Below are 22,613 nucleotides of genomic sequence, written 5' to 3'. Positions count from 1 at the left end.
GACACTGGAGAAAACAATGGAAGTCAAGGTGTTACATGGAGGAGAGGACAGCTACAGTGGAGATTCCCAAAATAAAGCCAGCACTGCGCACACTCTGCTTGTTAGCAGTCTCCCTGGGTGGAGCTATTAGCAGTATTTTAGGAACCAGATAAGCTAACAGGTCACAACCCACTTCATACAGATACATAATGCAAACTGGGCATAAATGCTACTCTCTCACTTTTCTGTGTGCTCCAATAAATGACCCTGAAGCTCTGATGAAAACAACACACTTAAGGATCTACTTTCTGTTTCCAGCAAGAGCAACACCGCACAATTATAAAAGCCTGTGTGGAGGATATGCAAACCAAAACACAAGGTACAGACTGGCATAAAAATAAATATTTTCTTAAATGAAACACGAGGAGAAATAAAACTACAAAATAAGAAACATAGTCTCCAATATGGTTTCATCCAATAAATATTCAAAGTGAGCCGACAATGTGCCAGGTGCTGTGCCCCAGGCCGGGCTGGAGGAACAAGGAGGGATGAGGCCGCAGAGGGAAGAGCACGTGCGCAGGGAGGGCCGGGGAGAGCGAGAGCAAGAGGCAGAGATGAGCTGGGCGAGGATGGAGCAGAGAAGGGGAGGCAAGAACGGGCTGGTGCGGCGAGCAAAGGCCAGGCCACCAAGTGCCTGCAAGACAACGTGTGGAGAGGGGCTTCAACCTGCAAGCAACTGGAAACCATGAGACAGACAATAGGAGAAACGACATAATCAGGCTTTTACATTTTAGGAAGCTTGCCCTTTACCACAGAAAATGAACTGGAGAAGACGAGGAGAGGCAAGGAGTCCAGTTAAGGGCTGATGTGGGAAAATCTAAATGAGGCTCAGCCAAGGGACCAGCAGTGGCAGAGAAGGACAGTGAATGAATTTAAGGCATATTCAAGAAGTAGAATGGACAAAACATCACAGGGAATGAAGGAGAGTAAGCTGAGAATGTATCAAGTGTATGGATTATTACTTCTGTAAAATATTAAATGGCGGGGGTGTGGTGGGGTGAGGAGGGTAGTCCCTACGCAAAAATCTAATTCTGTTCGTCCAAAAATTATTTCCTAACATTGAGATCACAAATGAGAGGAGGTCAACAATGTGCTTTTCAAATGACTTTACACATAAATAAATATATATTCTTAAAGAAGGAACATGTATTTGGAAATCCAGTATCCTGCAAAAGAGCCTCTCTTCTTTTGTGATATGTACTTGCAATGTCATTGTATTATCAACCATCAGAAAATGCTTACTGCTTCCATTCTAAGGGCTTGGTAAATTGATGTCAATTTATGATGAAGAACAAAATTTTACCAGCTCACATTACAAACAAACCCAAACACAAAAGAAAATTTCAGCCTACTCTTCTCATCTGAGAGGCCAGAATTAAAAATGAACAAGATAATGGTTTTTATCCCAGCTAAGTTTTAACTAATTTCCAGTGAGTAAATGAATCACTATTTTAGTGACCCTGCCTTCTAGGATAGACATATGTTTTGTTATGGGCGGGGGTACGTTGGGGTGAGGGGAAAGAGAGAAAGAGAAGGGAGGGAAGGAGAAGAATTAGACCATTAAAATGCTCCCCCCACAGCCTAGTAGACTCTGCATGTACCATACCTTAGCCATGAGTGTTGTTCCGAATCCTCCCTGATAGTTATTAGCTGAGGGAACTCCATCCATCACCCCAGGTACAGGATTATAAGTGTCACTTGACCAGCACCGTCCTGAGCTCATATTTAGGATTTTAGCCAATAGTTTTGGGTCAAGCCCTAACCTGTCAAAAGGTCAAAGAAAAGAAGTGTTATATGTCAAAATGTTCAAGTCATGCGTGACTTATTTAAGTATGAGGATGCTCCATCTTCTCTCTCCATTTATGATGTTTTCAAAAATCAAAGCAGACTGATGAGAGAGAAGAATCCAATCTTAAATTACAGGGTATTAAAAGCTAGTGATTAAACATTTCTGAGCCAGGATATTCTGCACTGAGAGAAAACCTTCTGCATTCTCCTACTTTTAAGAAATAACATATAATTGCCTAAAAGTGTCGCTGGTTTATCACACACATGGGCTTTCTAGTCTTTTGGACATTACTACATTTATGTGTCGCATAAGAACCTTAAGCCAATATGATGATCTAAATTCTACAGTCTTTACTCACAAATGATATATTTCAGAAAGAAACACTGACAGATAAACTATGTATCATGGGAGTCTGTGTGGATGCATTTATATGTATGTTTATTCTTTTAGCTTTTATGAGAATAAATGCAAGAGATGAGCCATGAGCAGTAAAATGAGCTTAAGAGAAGTTATCATTATAAAAGGAGATATTTCTTGCTCTAAACTTTTCCTTATTTATTGAATCTTCATTAGACAATCTTGCTTATGAAGCAAGTCTGCACAGAGTTGTGACATATGCTATCTATTCAGAGACATGCATTATAGTTCTGGGTCAACTGCTGATAAGGTTACTGATCCTGATAAAACAAAGCTTGCCCAAGCGGAAACATCATTTGTTCTATCACTGAGCTGATGGCATAAACGGCTGTTCAATGTGGACCCAGGAAAAAAAAAAAGAAAGAATTAAAATGCTCTATTACTTTGATTCCAAGTATCTTAGTGCAGTCTAGGAAGCATAGTTTTGCTGAGTATCTTTTAATCAAGTTTCAAATAAAACTTTCTGCTTTTTGTTAAAACCAATTCCTTCCAGAATTAAAAAAAAAAAAAAAAAAAGACTAAGAAGAGACACATAAAAATGTTAAACAAATTGTGCATTCTGGTATGCTTAAGTTCTTATTACTTGTGTGTTAGAAATATATGTCCGTTTATTTCCAAATCAGAAGATAATGACCAGTAAGACCTTTTTTCCAATGCTCCAGTGGGGTCTAGAGCTAATAGCCAGGATGCGTATGGACTTATCACATAATATAACTGTTATGTAATCAGACCTTCAAGGAGCAGCTGTGGTTCAAGGAATACTGTTCAGCATGCCATGTATATAAAGTCAAACGGTGACCCATGTTACAATAAGGGGTTTTTACTAAAGATTATAACAGATAAAGATTCCACCTAAATCGGCTATCATACATTCTGTTCAATTGTACACTGCCAGAAAGTAACCTGACAGTTTCATTCATTCTTCTATAAAAATCCAAATTTGTAACATGTGTAATTTGCTACTGCTGCTTTTTTCCCCCTTTTAAGTAAACTTAGGCTCTAAGCATGCTGTAGTAGCAGATGACTTAGAGAAAGATAAAGTCAATGTGCTTAGGGAGTAATTGTGAAAAGTAAAATCACAAATGAACAATTAGTTAATTTGCTGTAACCACAAATATATATATTATCTAAGCACAAATATTCAAGAATGTATGTCTAATGTGTTCCATGAACAAGGGATATTTTTAAAGACCCCAAGACATTGCTTTCTCTTTCCATCTGAAATATAATTTAGGCTTCCTAATTAAGATTTTCTTTTAAAATGGCTTATCATATTTAAGGCAGCAGATATCCTCCCCTCCTTATCACCTATCAGGTTAGACTCAACAGTGCCTCACAACAGCCTTTACTGCTAAAGAAATTCGTACTCTGTCTATAATACTCACCAAAATGGGAGCAAAGCTTATTTTTCTCTGTAAAACCTACATTTCATTTTTCTTGAATGTTCAAGGGAACATACTGGCACTGATTTATGGAACCCTTTTTGGTGAACATACTACTATTTAGAAGCATCCTGAGGGGCACTCAAAAAAACGAGGTGGCAGTTGTTACGTGCTCACTTTTCAAATCCAATGCTTCCCCTCTGATTCCCTTCAGGAGATGGCTACTCCCTCTCCGCTCCTCCCCAACCCCTCCAACAGCAGAGTGTATCATTAAAAAGAGCAAGTTGGAAGTGTTTTGCATTTCATCTTTCTGAGGATTCTTTCACTGGCATATATATAACTGACAGTTAAAATTAGACATGATATTAAAATCAGTTACTGAAGTCCTCTGTCTTCCACTGTGCCCAAAGCTTGTAATGGTTTGAAACCAGCTAGAATACACAGTAATTGTCATTCAGAGAGTCTATCCTAGAACGTCATGCTTCACTGGAGAAGACTGAGTTTCCATTTGAAATCAACAAATTAATCCAAGACAGGTATCTGAAAGGGCAAGTTTAATAGGAAGCAGCTACTGGGCTCTCAACCATGATAAAATGTTATTGCTGTTTCCCTGTAAATTGGCTGGGAACATATGATACTTTCTGCATAAGAGCCCCATTGCTGTTCAGGAGATATACAGCTCAAGCCATCAAACGGATGACAGTCTGTCAGTCCCCATAATAACTTGCCACTGGATGTGGTTCAGAGAGTACGCGCGTGCATACATGTGGCTTTACAATTGCTGGAATGTTCTCTGATATAAAAAGAGAATGAATTCACTGCTCTGACCGCATATGTAATGCAATTCAAATAAACGTCACTGTGTCAAATCTATTCACCTTTAAAACACAAGAATCTTAAATGAACTTTTGGGAGAAGTTAAAAATGATACCTAAACTGTAAAAAACAAAATTAGAGAAGCCAAGTGTTTGCCTTCACTGTAACCAAGGCTTTTAAGGGTCAAAAGTGTCTGCTCACTTTATAGTCTCTATAAGTACCTATACTGTCTGGTTTTATGTAAGAACAAAGCAAATGATGTCCCTAAACTGAGATGTTTGTGTCACAGGAACCGATCTGGAAATGAAACATCTAAGACTATGTCAATTTAAAGCAATCATTCAGTCATTCGCCGATGTTTACGCAGATCTGCCTTTTGCAGGTGCTGTGCTTGGGGCCAAGGAGATCGTAATACAGAAGCTAAGAATAGGCTGTGCCTGTCCTCCAGGAGTGGGCCAGTTAAGACACACACCCGGTAACTTTTACCTGAGGCAAGGGAAAAGCCTCCTCCCTCTTCTCTCCACCTCATTCATCTGACAGATCCTCACCGAGTGCCTACAGTGTGCCAGGTATGTTCTTAAGGTACAGCAATGAGCAGACCAAGCTCATAGAGCTTGCTTGCATTCTAGTTGGGAAGGTAGGCAATAAACAAACAAATACATAATGCTAGCTAGTGAGAAGTGTTATGAAGAAAAAAAAACATTAAAGTACTTTTCAATTCAAATCCTAAGCACCACCACCATCACATCAATAACTACCATGTACTGAGTACCTACTATGTGTTAGGAACTGTTTGAAAAACTTTACATGGATTAATTCATTTAATCTCCCCAACAACCTTGTGGATAAATACCACTATTTTTGTCATTTTATAGATGAGAAAAGCTTAAGTCTGTGGCAGAGCTGGGATGTGGGCATCAACAGACACCCAGACTCTCACCGTCCTGAGTCTGCCTGGGTCATATGGGTAGCCAGCTTAACAATCAACCATCATGATGGCCTCTTATCAGTTTTTTAAAAGAAATCTGGTCAAACTTTTATTACAAACCTTTTGCCATCTGTTATATCTATTAGGGTATACAACTAAGAGGCTTCAGTCATCACCCAAATGAAAAGGCAACACCTTTGGGCACTAGCCAAGAAGCTAAAATGATGCTTGTGGGAAACTTCTCATTTTGAACAGCCTTCCAGAAATTCAACTATTTTAAGCTTCTTTTGGTGGAAGAAGACAATATGATTGTTGCCAGAGGGGGCTAGGCCCTGGTTGGTAATGCAAGTAACTTGTTATATCACCAATATTGAAAAAAACGAAAACAAACCATTCCCGGTGAAACAAAAATAAAAACAAAACAACAAAGCTCACATTGTCAACATTATTCTTAAGTGCTGCACAGGAACAAAACCTCTCTAATGCAAGTAGGGCAGCTTTAGTACCAAAAAACTATGTTCTGAGTCCTAATTAGAACCTAATTAGAAGGTAGGAAGGTCTAGTAAAAAAAATCTCAAAATACATTGTATACCAATACTGTTTATGCTTTACTCTTCTATAGCATTTAAACATTTCACTAACATCCATAAGGACTCATTGTAAAACATCATAGCGTCAATAGGAGTTTAAAATTGTAAGGTTTTATTCTTCTATTAAAAAAGGGAAATGTCAGTGTTCCAGAAAAAAACACTGACTTATGAGAATGAAATTAATCAGAAATGATCACTTCATAGGAATATGTGACTCAATTTGTAAATGTTGACATTAATGCTCTAAAAAAATTTTCCCTTCAGAGTGAACTGAATATAAATGGCTGAACCACTTTGATGCTACACTTTGTGGGAATTTACTACTTGGGAATTTATGCTTGCTGATGCCAATTTTCTCTTTCACCTTGCAAAGCTCAATAAATCGTGGCCGCTCTCTATACTCTATTAGAGAACAATCCTGTCATTTTAAACCATGTCTGTAAACCATGGAGAAAAGACAATAGCAGAAACAATCATTTTTAGGACTTTCAAAGCACTGGGAGTCTCTGTAAGATAAACTGATAAAATCCTAATGTTATGAAAATAAGCAATTCATTAGTACAATGTGAAGCACCACAAACTTATAAATTATTTCAACAGTTAAGTAAAACTAATGAGCTCCTGCTTTGTGTTCAGATACTATATATATATATATATATAAAAAATATATATATTTAAATGTATATATTTTGTTTACACATATATATGTCAGTAAAAGTAATATATAGAGAGTTTTGGAAAAATTAAACATTGAAAGTTGCATATTTCTAAATAGTATTTTCGTCATAGTGGATCAAGGCCAACAATGAGGGGAAATCTATTTATTGCTTCTGTTTTTAGTATTTCTATTTGGAATTTTATCACTTTTCTTTTCCCTTTGATAACAAACCTACTCTAGTAGACAATGTATATATACATTTCATTGTATATATTTTATTCGACTCATTTGATTCCACTGATTTTCATACTATTCTTCATTAGCTGGTCTTTGGCGTTAGACTTCCACAAGTACTTATTGTACAAATACTTCATTTAGAACGGGAAATGATCATCTAGTAAGAGTTTTGCTAGAGAAATTAACTGAGGAATGCTACGGGATACCTAAGGAACATCCTGATCCAGTGATACTCAGAGTACAAAGCAGAATATAAAATAAACTGGTAAAGATATAGGGAAATTTCAGTATAGTATAATATAGGCTTTTACTATATTATATATTCATTTATATCCAGAAACACAAAGATACAGTTCTAAAGATGCATATGCATACTAACGCTTTAGTCCTATTGTCAACACCAATTAATTTTGTATGCAATTTTGGTTCCAGAAATTTACATTTTCCTCTTCCATAAAATTAGTCTAGAGAATGGACATGAAAACAAGTTACTAGTAACCAGTTTTTTAAATTACGATAAGTGACCCATAGCCTAAAACTGGCTACAAAACAGACATAACACTTGGAAAAGTTTCCTATATACTCTCAGTTTTATTAAAGCTTTGTACAGATATGACTTACCATCTTACAGACATTCAATTTTAAAATGTAAATGGTACAGGATATTGATAAACCAATTAGCGCTGATGCAAAGCAAATTCCTCTTTTATCTCAATTACAACATGACAACTTAATAGGTCAAGATAGTTTAACATCTGAGACAAGGGCAATTCAATAAAACAACAGCATCTTGATATGGTAATTAAGAGGAAATGTGAATCCATTACTGTGTTTTAAAAAATATCTCAAGCACTTTGGCTCTTTTCATTGCTTTTATCAAAAGCTATGATATGAAACACTACTCTGATTTGTGATACATTTGGTAAGCAATTTGGGAAGTGTGAAGAAAATACATGAATAAGAGCATCTTTCTCATTAAGCATTGTCAGCAAGAAATGTGTAATTATTATATTCATGAAATATAAAACATCCAAAAAATTAATTAGGTGATTAATCATAGGTAGCATTCCTAACCCAAAAGATTAAAGGCTAAAATTAAGACATTAACCTTAAGCATTCTAAAGGATGATCATCATTACAGGAAAAACAGAATTCCTGAATCACTTTAAGGAAGTATGAATGCCATCTTATTTCCATGAAAAGATATACCCTTAATGTAAAGTGACAAAACCCCAGGCAAGTTAAAATGAAAAGTTACGTGTACAAGTGGCAGCTTTTTAAATGCCATCCAGTGTATCTGAGAATAAACAACCAAGAGCCCTTTTAGTGTAGATTTTGGGGACTATATTTAAAATAGATACATAAAACCAGTCACATGGTAGCATAACATGAATTCACTATACATTAAAACTGTTTTTTATACAAATTTGTCCTACATGGCCAAAGACTGTTTAAATTTTATAGTAAAGGTGTTTCTTGCATTTCAACATAATAGACGAAATGGAGCTCCCATTTAAAAAGGATAATGTAACTTCAAATATACAGCACGATACATTTTATGGTTTACAGCAGAGAGTATTCATGCTCTCCAGGGTCCTATTGGTTGTCCAATAAGCAAAGTCTATTAAAGTTCAATAATGAAGTACTTTCAAAATATTCCTGGATCATCTCATTTATCTCTCATGAACATTTGTTTTCAACATCAGAAAATCAAAACGGAAAGCTCATAAAAACTGTTAACATATGAAAATGTACTATTCAACAAACCTGATTCCCAGATTCATAGCTTCAGCAGTTCCAATCATACTAATAGCTAACAGCAAGTTGTTGCAGATCTTCGCAGCCTGAAAGTAAATTGAGTATATATTAAATATCTTTATTTTCAAGCTGTAACTTTTCTCCACCCAATTCCACATGCTTGTAAAAGTCAGAGCATTCCACTGCTGATTCTTTCCAATGGGGAAAGGAACTGGGTGCTGCATGCCTCCTTCTGAGCCTGACATGCAATCACAGAGCAGACTGGGCATCTCGTCCACTAGGGAAGGACCCTGCAGTGCGGTGACTGAGCTACTCCTATGGGTGCAGCACGGTGGGGAATATGGATCAATGTATCCCACGACTGCTCTTTCAGGAATGGGGCTGACATTCTAATTGAAGAAATGGGAGTAACACACTGAATGAAAAGGCAATGAACAAACAAGCACACAAAATTAAGTGGTAAATTGTATGATAGCAGGTATAAGACAGAGACAATATGAGTCCAGAGAAAGCAGATCACTGAGGGCAGGAGCAGAGAGGAAGTGGAACCTGAAACCATCTCTCAGAAGGCAGGTAGGAATTACATAGGCAAGAGAGGGAAAGGAGGAGAGCAGGGAAAAGGGTAACTATGTAAGAGCATGGGATGATCCTGAGTACAATAAGAAAATGGACTCCTGTGCAGAGGGTTTAAGGAATGGTGAGAAATTTGATCGTTAAGGCTGGGTCAAGAGCTACAAAAGTTAGTGTATTAAAACTTGATATGGCAGGAAATAGGGATCTATTCAAAGTGTCAGAATTGGGAAGTCTATGATGATACAAGCATCCTGATGGAGTTGGTTTTGGTTATGTTGCTGGCAGAGTGGCAAATCTGGCATCCAGAGATCCACTAAGGCCCTGTGAGCAGTAAACAAGAATTGAGATAATGGAAAACTGGACCAGGTAATGTGTGGAATGAACAAGACAGCCAACAATGAGAGCCACTGAAGCAAAAATCAATAAAACGTGGAGGACTGACTAGACAAGGGAATGGAGACAATAGATATATTTAAAATCATACCAAAGTCTTGAATAAGATAAAGAGGGAGCCAGTGCTAAGACAAAGCATGAGGAGGAGGGAGTGACAGTGTGTGTGCTGGGTAGGAGGGGGACAACTAGTGTGATTTCAGAGTTTAGTGTTGTCATTCATCTCTACCTGATTAGAGGATTGATATAACACATTTCTCAATGAAAATTATTTGGTTTTTAAGAAAAAGATTAAAGTGCATAGGTTACTTCCACCTGACAGTACCACAAACAGAGCTGTGGTAAGTAATTACGAAATTAGAGGATAACAGCAAGTCAGACATAAGCACTTCATACAGAAGCAGTTTTAAGGATAATTTCAATGGTCACTGGGATAAATATGTCAAAATCTGAAATGATGGAACTTTTTGATATCTTTTAAAATTAGGTTAATTGGCGGATGTCTGCTTACTTCCAACAGAAATGATTGAAAACTAATTTATACCAAATTAATTTAAGAAAATCTGAGCAAACAAAAAATTCATAGATTGAACAGAGTAAGGAGGAATCAGATTGTGGTCAGGAAAGAAAAATGAAGATTAGCCATTTTTTTACATCATTTTACATAAAGTCAGTGTCATTAATGTGAAAATGTTACCTGCCCAGTCCCAACGGCTCCACAGTACACCACATTGGAGCCCATGCACCCCAGCAACTCCTGGGCAGCAGCAAATTCATCTTCGACTCCTCCCACCATAAACGTTAGGTTCCCAGACCGAGCAGCTCCCACACCTGAAGGATTTGAGGGTAAAGAGGTAAAAGCAGAAGGATACATTTCTTAAAGTGTTTAAGTAGACAGCAAAATTAGAGAAAATCCTCAAACCAAATGAGAACATCTTGCCTCTAAGTTGTATTTGTGTCAAGCTTGTATAAGATACCGTAAATCTCTCCTGGAATATGTCAATAGTCAAGTACCATGGAGGTTACTCATAAGCCAAAGGGACATACAGATTCAGTCAAACTCAATTTATCTCAAATATTTTGGCATGATCATGGAGTGCCATGGGGATTTGAAATGTGAATTCCATTATTCTCATGCATCTCTTATTCTCTTAAGAAACCTATTCATAATAAAAAGTAAATGGAAAAGGTGACCTGTGCCCTGACTGACACAGGAGCAGCTAGAGGGGTCTGCTGTCCGAGTTTGGACTTGGGGTCTCTGGCTCACTCACTTGCTCTCCTCACACTATCTACAGATGAGACCTACAAAGAGGGACCTGTCTCTTTTTCCCTCCCATAAACAAGTTTGCATTTCAAATGGATTCTTTGTTAAGGTAAAGAAAACAGTTGCTTAGTTAGACTGATCATTCTGATGTACATTCTGTAATACTATTTTTCTTTTCTCTTGTGCCATAAAGGCGTGCATACCTTGAAGATTTTGTAGGTTCAGGTCCAGACCATCCCATTAAGGTGAATACTGCAGTAAGGTGAAAGTCACATGAATTTTTAGGTTTCCCAGTACATATAAAAGTTATGTTTACACTATACTGTAGTCTATTGTGTTGGCAATAGCATTACGTCTAAAAAAAAAAAAAAAAAAAGTACACGCCTCAATTTAAAAAGTCCTTACTGCTAAAGAATGCTAAGCATCATGTGACACCTCAAGGTTGCCATAAACCTTCAAATTGAAAAAAAAACCCAGTATTTGTGAAGAGCAAGAAAATAAAGTATGCCTGTACACCTTTGGGGCAATCCATTCCTAGTTATTCGGCAGGAAGAAGAAATAAACTTTAACACTGGTTTGGCCACTCCTTAGCATCTCAAACAAAGGTCTGATGCATGTTCGTTAATTGAAATGATTGGAGAAGCAACTTCTCCTTTAACGCAGAAAATATGGCCTAGACTTGTCCTAAAAAGGAAGGGTGGGGGGGAGCTTCACTTATCTCAATTTTTATTAACTATAAAATAAAACCAAGAGTATTACTGCTGCTTTTAGCATTAGAGAAATCTTCATTCATAACTTTCAAGTTAGGTTTTGTTGTTCGAAACCAGGAAAGTATGTGTAAGAGCAATATTGGTAAAATTTTTGCCTTTACAACTTACAGTACAGCTAGGAATAAAGAAACTGTAATCGTCTGCACTATGTATCAAACCTGGCCATTAGAATAGACAGCTGCAAGAAATGGCCTACTTTTGAATTTAATTTATTCAATGAAATACACAATTTTTATACATAAAAAGCCCAAATGAAGAGATTCCTATTTCATTGAAACTGTGAATATTCTGCTACTGCCAAACCGAGTAGCCTTTCTATTTTAGTTTATGCTATTTTTAACTAATTATTAAAAGCAAAAGAAGTCAGCATTATGTAAGCCAAACAGTCTTGGAAGAGGGAGTGCCCACATACTATGAAAGTCTGAGATGCTCACATATGGTTAAATTACATTATTTCACAATATTTTCAGACACACTGTGGGGCTGATTATGTACAAAAACCCAATTATAACAAATGCTTTTAATTAACCGATCTGTGTCATTTGAACATTCTGATAATGTTGAAGTTTAAGTGACTGTCATTTGGTTAGTTTCTAATTTACTTCAACAAGACGGTGGATCATTAATGTTTTACAATTATTTTGCTCAATTTCTATAGCCATTTTTATTCAAACCGCATAAACCACCCTTACTTCAAATCCTGTTGATCTGACCTATAGAAATTAAGTAGACGATTTAAGTCAAAGCTTACAAACAAATCCAGCACTATCCATCATAGGTCAATAGCTTTGTATCTAGATTACAGGCTGCTAAACAGCTTCAGAGAGTCATTTATTAAAGGAGAATTAATGCTGACAACAGTTCTCAGCTGGTTAATCTTTTGACAGGTGTACTTTCTCACTTGTTCAAACACATATTTCAAAACGAAGAAATAAGTTACTTAAGTGAGAGAAGACCACAAACGAAGGAATAATTCATCTTTTAATTCAGAGGTTGGTGGTATTTCCACCCTTTCCTCCTTTAATTGTGGTGGTGTAATTATTTCCAACTTTATCATAATCTGCCTTCTAATGTAAGGGTCTGACTGAACTGGGTAATTCTAAAGTTTTGGCATTCCTTGGGACCAAATTCTACCTTTCCATACATATTCCCCTAACCATGTGATACTATCGAGCCTAGTCCCATTGTAGAGGCAAAATTAAGACCTAAATTATCCTAAAACAAGTGCACCCATTTTTAGTTTTGAAATAACATATAGAAAGCTAGAATTCTAAAGCTGTGAAAGACAGCTCATGGATTTCAGAAGACACTGTATATATTTTGATGTCTATGAATAATAAACAATACATTTATTACATTGCCATGCCATTTTAATTCTGGCCCACTCCCCAAATTAGGAAAGTATGGAATATATACTTAGGCAGCTGCTAGAATATTGGGAGAAATCATTATTTTACCGTATATTTTAGTAATTGTATATACAAAACCAAAATACATCTTATGCTTACAGCATTTACACACCTTATTAAAATCTTTGGCTTTCTTACCCAATTCCTCCATGACACCATAAAGCACTTGACAAGGTGAGCGCTGGGGTTGTGTTTATGTCAGCATTCCATTATCTACCATGGTGCATGATACGTTCAATAGACAGTTGTTCAGTAAATTAATTTATGAACATGATACAGACAGCAAAGGACCTAGAGATGAAATATCTGGTTTGGGGATGTGCCACTTCCTGGCTGTGTCATTAGAAACATATTACCTAACTTCTCCAAGTTTCAATGTATAAAACAGGACAAGCATTAATAACTTCTTCATAAAGTGGCTGTGAATATATCAACATGTGCTATAAAATATAAAATGCTATTTAAATGTGAGGCCTTACTACTTTATAACCTGAATTTGCAAAGTGGGAGTTTTATCTTCACCTATATAGTACCTTGAAGTCCTTTCCTATTTGGTTATCTAAGCCATTTTCTTCTCTAGGATAATTTTAGCCTCTCTGGCTAAATATTAGCCAGCTTGAGCCAATCCTATAAATAATGGAAGCAGGCTGGCCCAGGTTAAGAAGTACTCAAGTGGTCCACAGCCAGTGATATTAAGATTACAGTAAAGACCTCTTGTAAAACCGTTTAAAAGCAGCATAGTGTATTCCAAAGTGACAAGAATGCTGCATTTGTTTGGTTTTATTCACTCAACAAAATTAACCGACTAAGAATCAAGCCCTGAGTTAAGCCCTGGGGTTCTAGATGAATAACATATGTCCCCACTCCTAGGAAGTGACACAATTGTGATCCAGCCACTTCTCTCCTTTCGCGTCACTACCACCTGGCTGAGCCACTACCATCTCTCGCTTGGACACTACAATAGCATCCTACGTGACCTCCCTTCAGCTTTTGCCTCCAAAGTCTATTCTCCATACGGCAGCTAGAGGGATCCTTTCAGAATATAGTTGACCCTTGAATAACGCGGGGGTTAGAGGCACTGATCCTCTGAGAAGTTGAAAATCTGAGTGTAACTTATGGTCAGCCCTCTGCATCTGCAGATTCAACCAGACAAGGATCACGTAGTACTGTAATATTTACTAATGAGAAAAAAATCTGTGGATAAGTGGGTCCACACAGTTCAAACCACTGTTGTTCAAGGGTCTACTGTATAAACCTAGTTCGTGTTTCTTCCCTACTCTCAAGCCTCCAAAGTGTCCCATCACTCTCAGTATAAAATCCAAAGTCCTACGAAGCCCCGCGTGATGCGGCCCTTGGCATACCATTCTCTTCATCGCTCACTGCTTCCCAGCTACCCGGGCCTCCTTGCTGTCCCTGAAACAGGTCCAGTTGAGTTCCCATCTCAAAGCCCCGCACTTGCTATTCCTTTTGCCTAGAATGTTCTTGCCCAAGATATTCATGATTTGCTTCCTTTACTTCATCCAGGTTTCTTCTCAGTATTTACCTCTTTAGATAGGCCTTCCCTGACCCCTCAACTGAGCAATCTAAGATGGCACCCCACCACTCTCTATCCCCTTTTCCTGCTCTGATTTTATTCACAGCATTTATTACCACCTGTTTATGTTAACACCTCTAGTTATTTGGTTTTGGTCTATATTCCTCACATGAAAATTAGCTCCATGAGAGCAGCAACCCTTTGGCCCATTCACCCCATGTTCCCAGTGTCTGGTACATAAGAGATGCTCAGTAATACAGTATTTGCTCCACGAAAGAGAAAAAAGGAGGCAGTGATGATGGGAAGAGCCAGGAGATGAGTGATGGCAGTAGTGTGCACTGACTGCTCTCACAGAGATACGTGCAAGATGCCAAGGCTCTCAGACAGAGCATTTGTCGTTCTAGCAAGTTTTTTCATCTATAAAGTGGGATGATTAGACAAGATGATCACTGGGTTACTTTTAAGCTTTTGAAATTCTATAATTTGGGATTCGGAATTTCACTTACATCCACTTTCCCACATTCATCCCACATTTATCAAAACTAAAGCATGTTTTATTTTACACAAATAGTATAGAAATAGTTCCAAATAAGAGAAGAGTTAGAAAATAGTTTTTCTCATGGAACTAAGTTAATTAAATCTGTCAAGCCTAAATACTTGTGGTTGCCTTTAATGCTTTGTCTAACTCCTTCCAGTAATGATTTCTCCATTATTTTTCTCCCATGAACCGAGAACCAGAAAAATTGAGCTCATTTGTACAAATGAAAAGGCAAATGCCCAAACCATTCAAAGTGGGTGGCTGACTACCCTGCTTTTAAAGTTTGATTTTAATCAACTGTAGTGGAGAAGCACTTTACATCTAATCCAAGTCTCTAAGTCACCTCCTCCTCATTTATAAAAAAGGTATTGTAAGGAAACTCCATTATCTAAACTATCTTCCTTCTTCCCTTCCACTCCTACTTCTAGTTGACATCAAGAATATGACCATTCGAAATCCATTCCTCAGTTGTTCTCAACCCTGAGAATGAGGAAGAAACAGTCCTTACCCTCAAGGAGTTTGAAAACTAGTGTTTGTGGTGGTGGTAGTATGTGTGTATATGGTTGTGTGTGGATGGAGATGGGAGAAGAGATAAGGCAAACACACAAATGTAAGTAATAAAAGACTTAGACGCATGCTACAGGAGAGGTATGCATATAGTTTTAAGGAGCTTCAAAGAAGAAAATGTCAGCCAGTACCTATTCAGTGCCTTTAACAACTAGCTAGATCTTTGCGCCAGGAGAAAGGTTCAAGGAGTAGGCATAGTTTCTGAATCAAAAATCAGGACCCATTTTCTGGTATTAGGAGAATATTTGAAATACAACTATTTCAGCAAGTCCAAAATGTAAGGTCATGGTAGGTATAAAATAGTCTTTGCCTTCAAAATGTCTAACATATAATTAGGGGAAAGACATAAACTCAGAAGTAAGTGCCAAAAGGTAGCACCACATACCAAGTGTCAGATGGATGAGGACAATCACCACCAAACCTTGACTTCCCTTTTCCTTCCATTTTTCAACCTCCATCATCAAAAGAATAATGATTGTCAGAAAGAGAGAGGGTGAAAAGGGAAACAAGAAACTGTTCTCAGAGAGTAATGGTCTTGCTGTCAACTGTGGGTAGGCTTGTGAAAACTTTGGTAAGAGTATAGATATTCTGAATCTATTCATAAATTGTGTTCAGAGTGGTTTCAAACAACATGTACTGAGTAAATAATTTTTTATGTTTTATATACACATTGAGTTCTGCCTGTTATCTAAATGTATGTAATACTCTACCCTCTCTTCACAACAGATTGAGTTTGCTTACTAGAACAAAACAATCAGAAAACTGAAAATCAGAATTAAGAACAAATACCAAAATGAAATCATAAGATTTCACAATGAATTTCAAATTTGGAGCTCAGTATCTTGGCAAACACTATTTGGGAGAGGAATAAAGCAGCCTTAAGGAAAACATAACTTTTCCTTGAACTGAGTTATATGCTTAAAAAACTATCATTTGGAACTTTATGCAGGAGACAGTAAATTAAGTAATGGATAATGTTCTTCACATTTTTACATCAAAAGCAGTGATAACTTTTTCAAGGTAAACTAAGCTAAAACTCAGTTCCTCCTTTATATCCTTTTCTGGCTAATTTTAGCCTTGTACCTGTAATATAGGTCAGTATTAATATTAATCACCTCATTCTAATATTTATGTTTAGGCTAACTTTGGCAGTACCAAAACAGGCTTAAGTCTCAAATTATGCATCAAAATAACACAACCAGCAGCTGAAGACGTCATTCACTATCCCTCCCCATTTCTATATAGAGTCTCACAGCTCTGATTTTTTCCCTCAAGTAAAAGTTATTTTTTCTGAAGTACTTATATGTTTATGTTTAGGCAAGAAGAGAACTACATAACTCACTGTATCTTCCCCCTTTTCTTGAGTTGTAGGATACAATAACTTCCTCTTCTTTCTCCTTAAATGGTTTCTGATTTTTGAATTTTAATTTTTCTTCTCAGTGAGCTTTAACCAACTCTCTTGGTCTCCTCATCTACTCCTTGCAACAGAAACCACTATGCTACACATACTGGAAACACTTTACAGTGGCTGTCACGTGCAATGACTTTTCATGCATCCATGCCTTTCCTGGGCTGTTTCCTGGTATGAAATTCCCCTCCCTTCCTTCTTCGCCTGGCTAACTCCTGCTTATCTTTCAAGACTCAACTCGGGTCAACTCTGAGAAGCAGTTCATGACCATGACCCCTTTTTCTATTCTTATAACATTCCTAGTGATATCTCTAATAAAGCACTAACTCTAATCAGTGATTTTTCTGGTGTGTCTTGATAAGACCCTTATGGGCATGAGCTATTTGAATCTCAGCATTCAGCATACAGCATGTCTGATAAATATTCACTGTCTTTTTAGGAAGTAGGTAGAGAAGAAATCATGATTAATAAAAATGACCAGGAATACTAAGAGAATGTTATCAAAAAAGCTCAACTTTGGAGTAGCATGATTCTCCACATAGGGTAGTGGTCACTTATTTCTGCATAAACACACATGAGCATAAATGCACATGTTTGGAGACATTATTACAAAGACTTAAAAATGAAGAACATGGGATCTGAGTTAAGCGACCTGAGGTAAAGGGCACACCACTTGGACCAGTTATAACACCTCTCAATCTCAGTTGCTCCACCGGAAAATCGTGATATAAAAACACTTGCCATACTTACTTTGATGCTCAAATGAAAGAGTACATTGGAAAGATGTTTTGCAGTTATTACTCAAATTTTACTTAAAAAATTTAAATATAACAAAAAGTGATCTACTCAGCTTGTACATGTCAAAGTCTTTGGCCTAACAGTAGCAAAGAACTGAAATTTGGAATTTAGCCTTACTGATAAGCTGAAACAAGAATTTTAATTTTAAAAAAAATTATGCAAGGCTGATAATTAGGATAACCATTTATAAGTCACAAATAAGGAGATCATTTTCAATCCTCTGACTATTGGAAAGAGGTCTTCAAATCCAGAGAGAGAGGAGAAGGAAATCTAAAAAGTACAATCAACTTAGATCTGTCTTTAATACAGTAAAAAGCCTGCCACCAAAGCACTCTCATTGATATATAGCAAAACATAGTAAATCACTTAATTTACTCAAAAGAACTTAAATGTTTTAACCAGTCTGCCATCAAAAGAGATCAAGAAGAGGGCCAATGGGACTTGGGCTGCGATGTGAGCCGTCTTTAAAATGCAATTGTTCTAATCATTTTCTACAGATGCAGCCTCACAAGGGGCTGCTGTCACAGGGACCATTTACGACTTGTTATGGTGTCTCTATTGTTTACCAGCGACATTCGCTGAAAAAGGCGACAGCTGGGACAGAAAGCTGCTACTCAACGAACAATATAATCCCGTGAAAGTAATCAACAAATTTAAGGGTGTTAATTAACTTTACACTTTATCATGTTCAATTAGTTGTCCTTTCTAGAAAAGATTGCCATGCACAATCAGTTTAGAGCGTGCCATGTTTGATTTGTAAGTGATCACTGTTTCTGTTGCAGAGTCCATGTCAGATGTTCTCTTGGGTTTTGGTGACACAGATGAATGGCTCTGCACATGTTAGGGGGTGATCTGGTTTAACATAAGCCAGCATAACATAACCCCTTGTTAACACTATTTCTGGCATTATCCAAGCTGGAAACAGAAACGCAAAAATATTCACAGCACTATTCCGGAGTCAGATAAACAAAGTTTAGTTAGTTTTTCCTGAAATGAACACAAACACAAGTACATGGAGAAATAAGCAATTTTTCATCATTATTTTTCAAAATAAGACTTGTCTTTCAGGGGCATGTTTGGGATCATTTCCTCCCAGCAAGATCTTGAAGCTCGGCTGCATTATGCACAAAGCACCACTGTGTCCTCAGCCTTTACATAATGCAAATAGCCTTTTCTATGGCAGGTGAACAAATGCTAGGGATGTGTTGTTAAGTACTAGCTGGTGTTAAATTCTAGAATGTGACTTTTAAATCCAGAAGCTCTATTTTATGTGTGGGAAATCTGCAAGGAAATATATTAATCTATGAATGCAATGTGTTTTCTCTTACCTTTAATGCACCTGTTTCCACTTGCTAATAGGACAAGGGAAAGCTCATGATGCAGTGACAGTGCAGTCAGTATTGCATTTTAATGAAAGTCACTGCAGTTCCACTGAACTGATAAATAGAGCTTTGTATCAAAATATTTCATAAGTCATTGATGAGGTGAACAAAAGCTATTTAATACCAGATTTGGTATTAAACTGAGGTTTGGCTGGAGGAGTCCATCTGAAAGAACACAAAAGCAAGGGGCACGCATCTATCTCTTAAAAAGAAAAGCACCCAACTACCTAGGATTTTGAAACATCTTCATAAAGCTATACCTTGCTCTTCCAGACTAGCTGTTTCCCACATAATACAAATTAAATGCACATAAATAAACCACAGCTGGTTAGCTAGTTATAGCACACACAAGGACAAAGCTGAACTTCTTCAAAATAGAAAAGTTGTTAACTCTGAAAGCTAATAATGCCCTAAGTTAAATATTAAAGAAGGAAATTATAGGCTCTATCTGAAACAGCTGAAACCACAATACACAGCAGAAGAAAACATTAGTTTTCTGCAGAAGATCTGCAGGGAGAAGAGAAGCGGTCGATAGATCCTTAAATTGGAAGCAATAGCTGTTCTTCTAGCCCAAGTTGGCAGCTGCTACATTTGCAGACCTGGTTCATTATTTACCCATAATGACCATCAAGCTGCAGTCAAAGTCAGATCACAACAACTGTCAGCAGCTCTTTTAATTAGCCTTGTTTGAATTCAGATAAATATTACAATAGACCTACTTATGCTGAAAGAGCAACAGAATGTTCCGCAAGGAGTTGGGCTGGTGTGAGAAGGACCAGTGCAGCAAAAAGCCGTCAGACAAAGTGGGGTTTTTAAAGGGTGGGGTAAGTCAGAGAATGAAATGGTTTGCTTTCATTTTGAAAGTCACTTTAAAAATCAATTCTCTGACGTTCACCCCAGATCAAGATGGTGCATAACGCTGGATTGCTGCGAAACTAGGCTCCTAGAAGCAACATATCTGGAGCCTAAGGAGAAAGTTAACTTGATATCTTCGGAGAATGTGATTTTAAAACTCCATCTTGCAGTTAATGTATCTTTCAGCTTAAAAAAAAATCATTAAAAAAACCCAATTAAGAAATCTGGTATTAAATAGCTTGTAGCCTTAATGTTCTATTTTTCTTTCTTTTGGAGTTGCATGATTTGAAACATTTTTCTGTGATAGGAGTCAGGTATTTCCCTACACATTTTTTTATACATTCCTTGCATTCAGCACTAACAACCACAAAGTATAACAAGGTTAATAACCAAATTCTGAACACTACAATCACTGCTATATTCCACAAACCTCTGGGGTTCCCGCCTCCAGTTTGCTTGAGAAGAAATACAAACATAATGATCACTTGCCTTCTATTTTATACAGAAGTGGTTGTTCACATGAATTCTGTTTTAACTTTGGGAGTTGGTAAAAAGAAGTGATGGCTGACAGAAAAGGGAGGGTAGAGATGAAGGAAGACTAAAATGCCAGGTGATAACCTGGTAGCAAATCAGAATAAACTCAGGGTAGCAAGAAACTTAAGACTAACAGAAAGCATTGCTAATAAGATACACTCAGCTAACTGGGAATTATCATCTCCAGAACCCACTGGGGAGTCCCTTTAGAATCTGGACTCTGGAATTATTGGGCGGGCACAGTTGAAGAGGCGGCATATCCAAATATAAGCCAGACCTAGTCCACTCTGACATTCTTTCCAGCCCCTCAGTTATTAAGTATCCCTTTGCCACCATTTCTATACTTCATAAGATAATATTAAGGAAGGGTAATCACCAGATCTGCACAAGGATCAAGGACACATTGCTGTTTACCCAAGGTTTAGATCCCACTGACTCTTTCCTTGTTGAGTAGAAAAACAGTCCTATTGAAGTAATTATTATATTTGTGGTCAACTTCAAGTATTAAACCTGCAGAACAAAACTTACTGAATGCTGTGAGACCAAATATGTGCAAAAGGCAACTACTGAATGTTGATGATGTAAGCAGTACAAGAACTCTTCATTTGGTTTCATGAGACTGAATCACAACAAAAAGGAATATTTCTCACCTTACTTTTTTCCCCCAAAGTACAGAATAAGCCAGATACATCATCCTATCATAGATAAAAGCTTTCTCCCTCCCTGTCCCTTAATACAACCTACCTCCTGACTTCATGCACAGCCAGTAGCTACAATTTGTCCAGTAAGCTGCATACAAAGTCAGTTTGTCAGTTTCAAGTCTAGACTCTGGCTCATTAAACTTGAATCAGAATTTCTTCTGTAAGAATTCAGAAGAAAACCTCATACCCATTAGGATGGCTACTCTAAATCAAAACACAAATATAACAAGTAATGGTGAGAATATGAGAAATTAGAACCCTTGTGCACTATTGGTGGGAGTGTAAAATGGTACAAACATACAATGGAGTATTATTCAGCTTTAAGAAGGAAAGAAATTCTAACATATTCTAACTCATGGATGAAAGTTGAGGACACTGTGCTAAGTGAAATAAGCTGATCACAAAAAGACAGATACTGTATGATTCCACTTATATGAGGTACTCAGTAGTCAAATTCACAGAAACATAAAGTGGAACGGGCTTTGGGTGGGGGCAGGGAATAGGGAGGGAGTTGCTGTTTAATGAATACAGAGTTTCAGTTTTGCAGAATGAAGAGTTCTGGAGATCGATGATGGTGATGGTTGCAAATACTACTGAACTGTACATTTAAACATGGTTAAGATAGTACATTTTATATGTATTTTACAATTAAAATTAATTACTTAAAACAGAATACCAAAGAAAATTAATATTTTATTGGTGGTATTCTGATTCTCAAACACAGCAAAGGATCAGAGTATTTCAATGAGATGCTGTTGACTTTAATATAATGATAATGTTTAATATAATGAATTTTAAAAATCATTAACGTAGTTACCTAGAGAAAACCAAGGAAAGCCATGCTAGTCTTACAACCTCCATTAAAAAATACATAAGTTAGTAGACAATAAGTAAATGTACAGTTGAGCCAAATGGTATAGCTAGGATCCTCTAATTTTTTAAATTATGCTCATTCCACTAGGTCAAGTTGCTTCCCCAAAGAAAAATGCACAAATTCTGATGAGAAGTCATCTACGAGTTAAGCTGAAAAATGCAAGAGACTAATCAAAACACAAGCCCTAGGATCAAGAATTGGTTAAACTAAAAGCATAGGCTAAAGAAATAAACAAATGACTTTAAATCCATGTGGGCTGGTACTTAAATTTAACCACAAACATGGTAGCAGGGGAAAAAAATCCAGTGTTATATATGCCACATTTATACATGCCATCATACTTTTCTATTTTGGTTAATATTTTCTGTGTGTTTTCTCTCCCTTTATGTTTAATCTTTTTGT

General features: G+C 37.0%; 1 protein-coding gene across 1 annotated transcript in view; it reads right to left on the bottom strand.

Annotated features, from left to right (window-relative positions):
- HIBADH (3-hydroxyisobutyrate dehydrogenase) overlaps positions 1-22,613 on the bottom strand; it is a 95,879-nt gene that overhangs the window by 3,788 nt on the left and 69,478 nt on the right. The window contains exons 5-7 of the mRNA XM_006175698.2: positions 10,275-10,408; positions 8,624-8,700; positions 1,646-1,802 (exon numbers count right to left, since the gene is read on the bottom strand). Coding sequence (XP_006175760.1) covers positions 1,646-1,802; positions 8,624-8,700; positions 10,275-10,408 — 368 coding nt within the window. The remainder of the gene's footprint in view (positions 1-1,645; positions 1,803-8,623; positions 8,701-10,274; positions 10,409-22,613) is intronic.

The sequence above is a fragment of the Camelus ferus genome, chromosome 7, assembly GCF_009834535.1.
Source record: "Camelus ferus isolate YT-003-E chromosome 7, BCGSAC_Cfer_1.0, whole genome shotgun sequence".
Taxonomy (NCBI): Eukaryota; Metazoa; Chordata; class Mammalia; order Artiodactyla; family Camelidae; genus Camelus; species Camelus ferus.
Note: the sequence above shows the minus strand (reverse complement) of the source record. Positions and strands in the feature narration are given on the sequence as shown.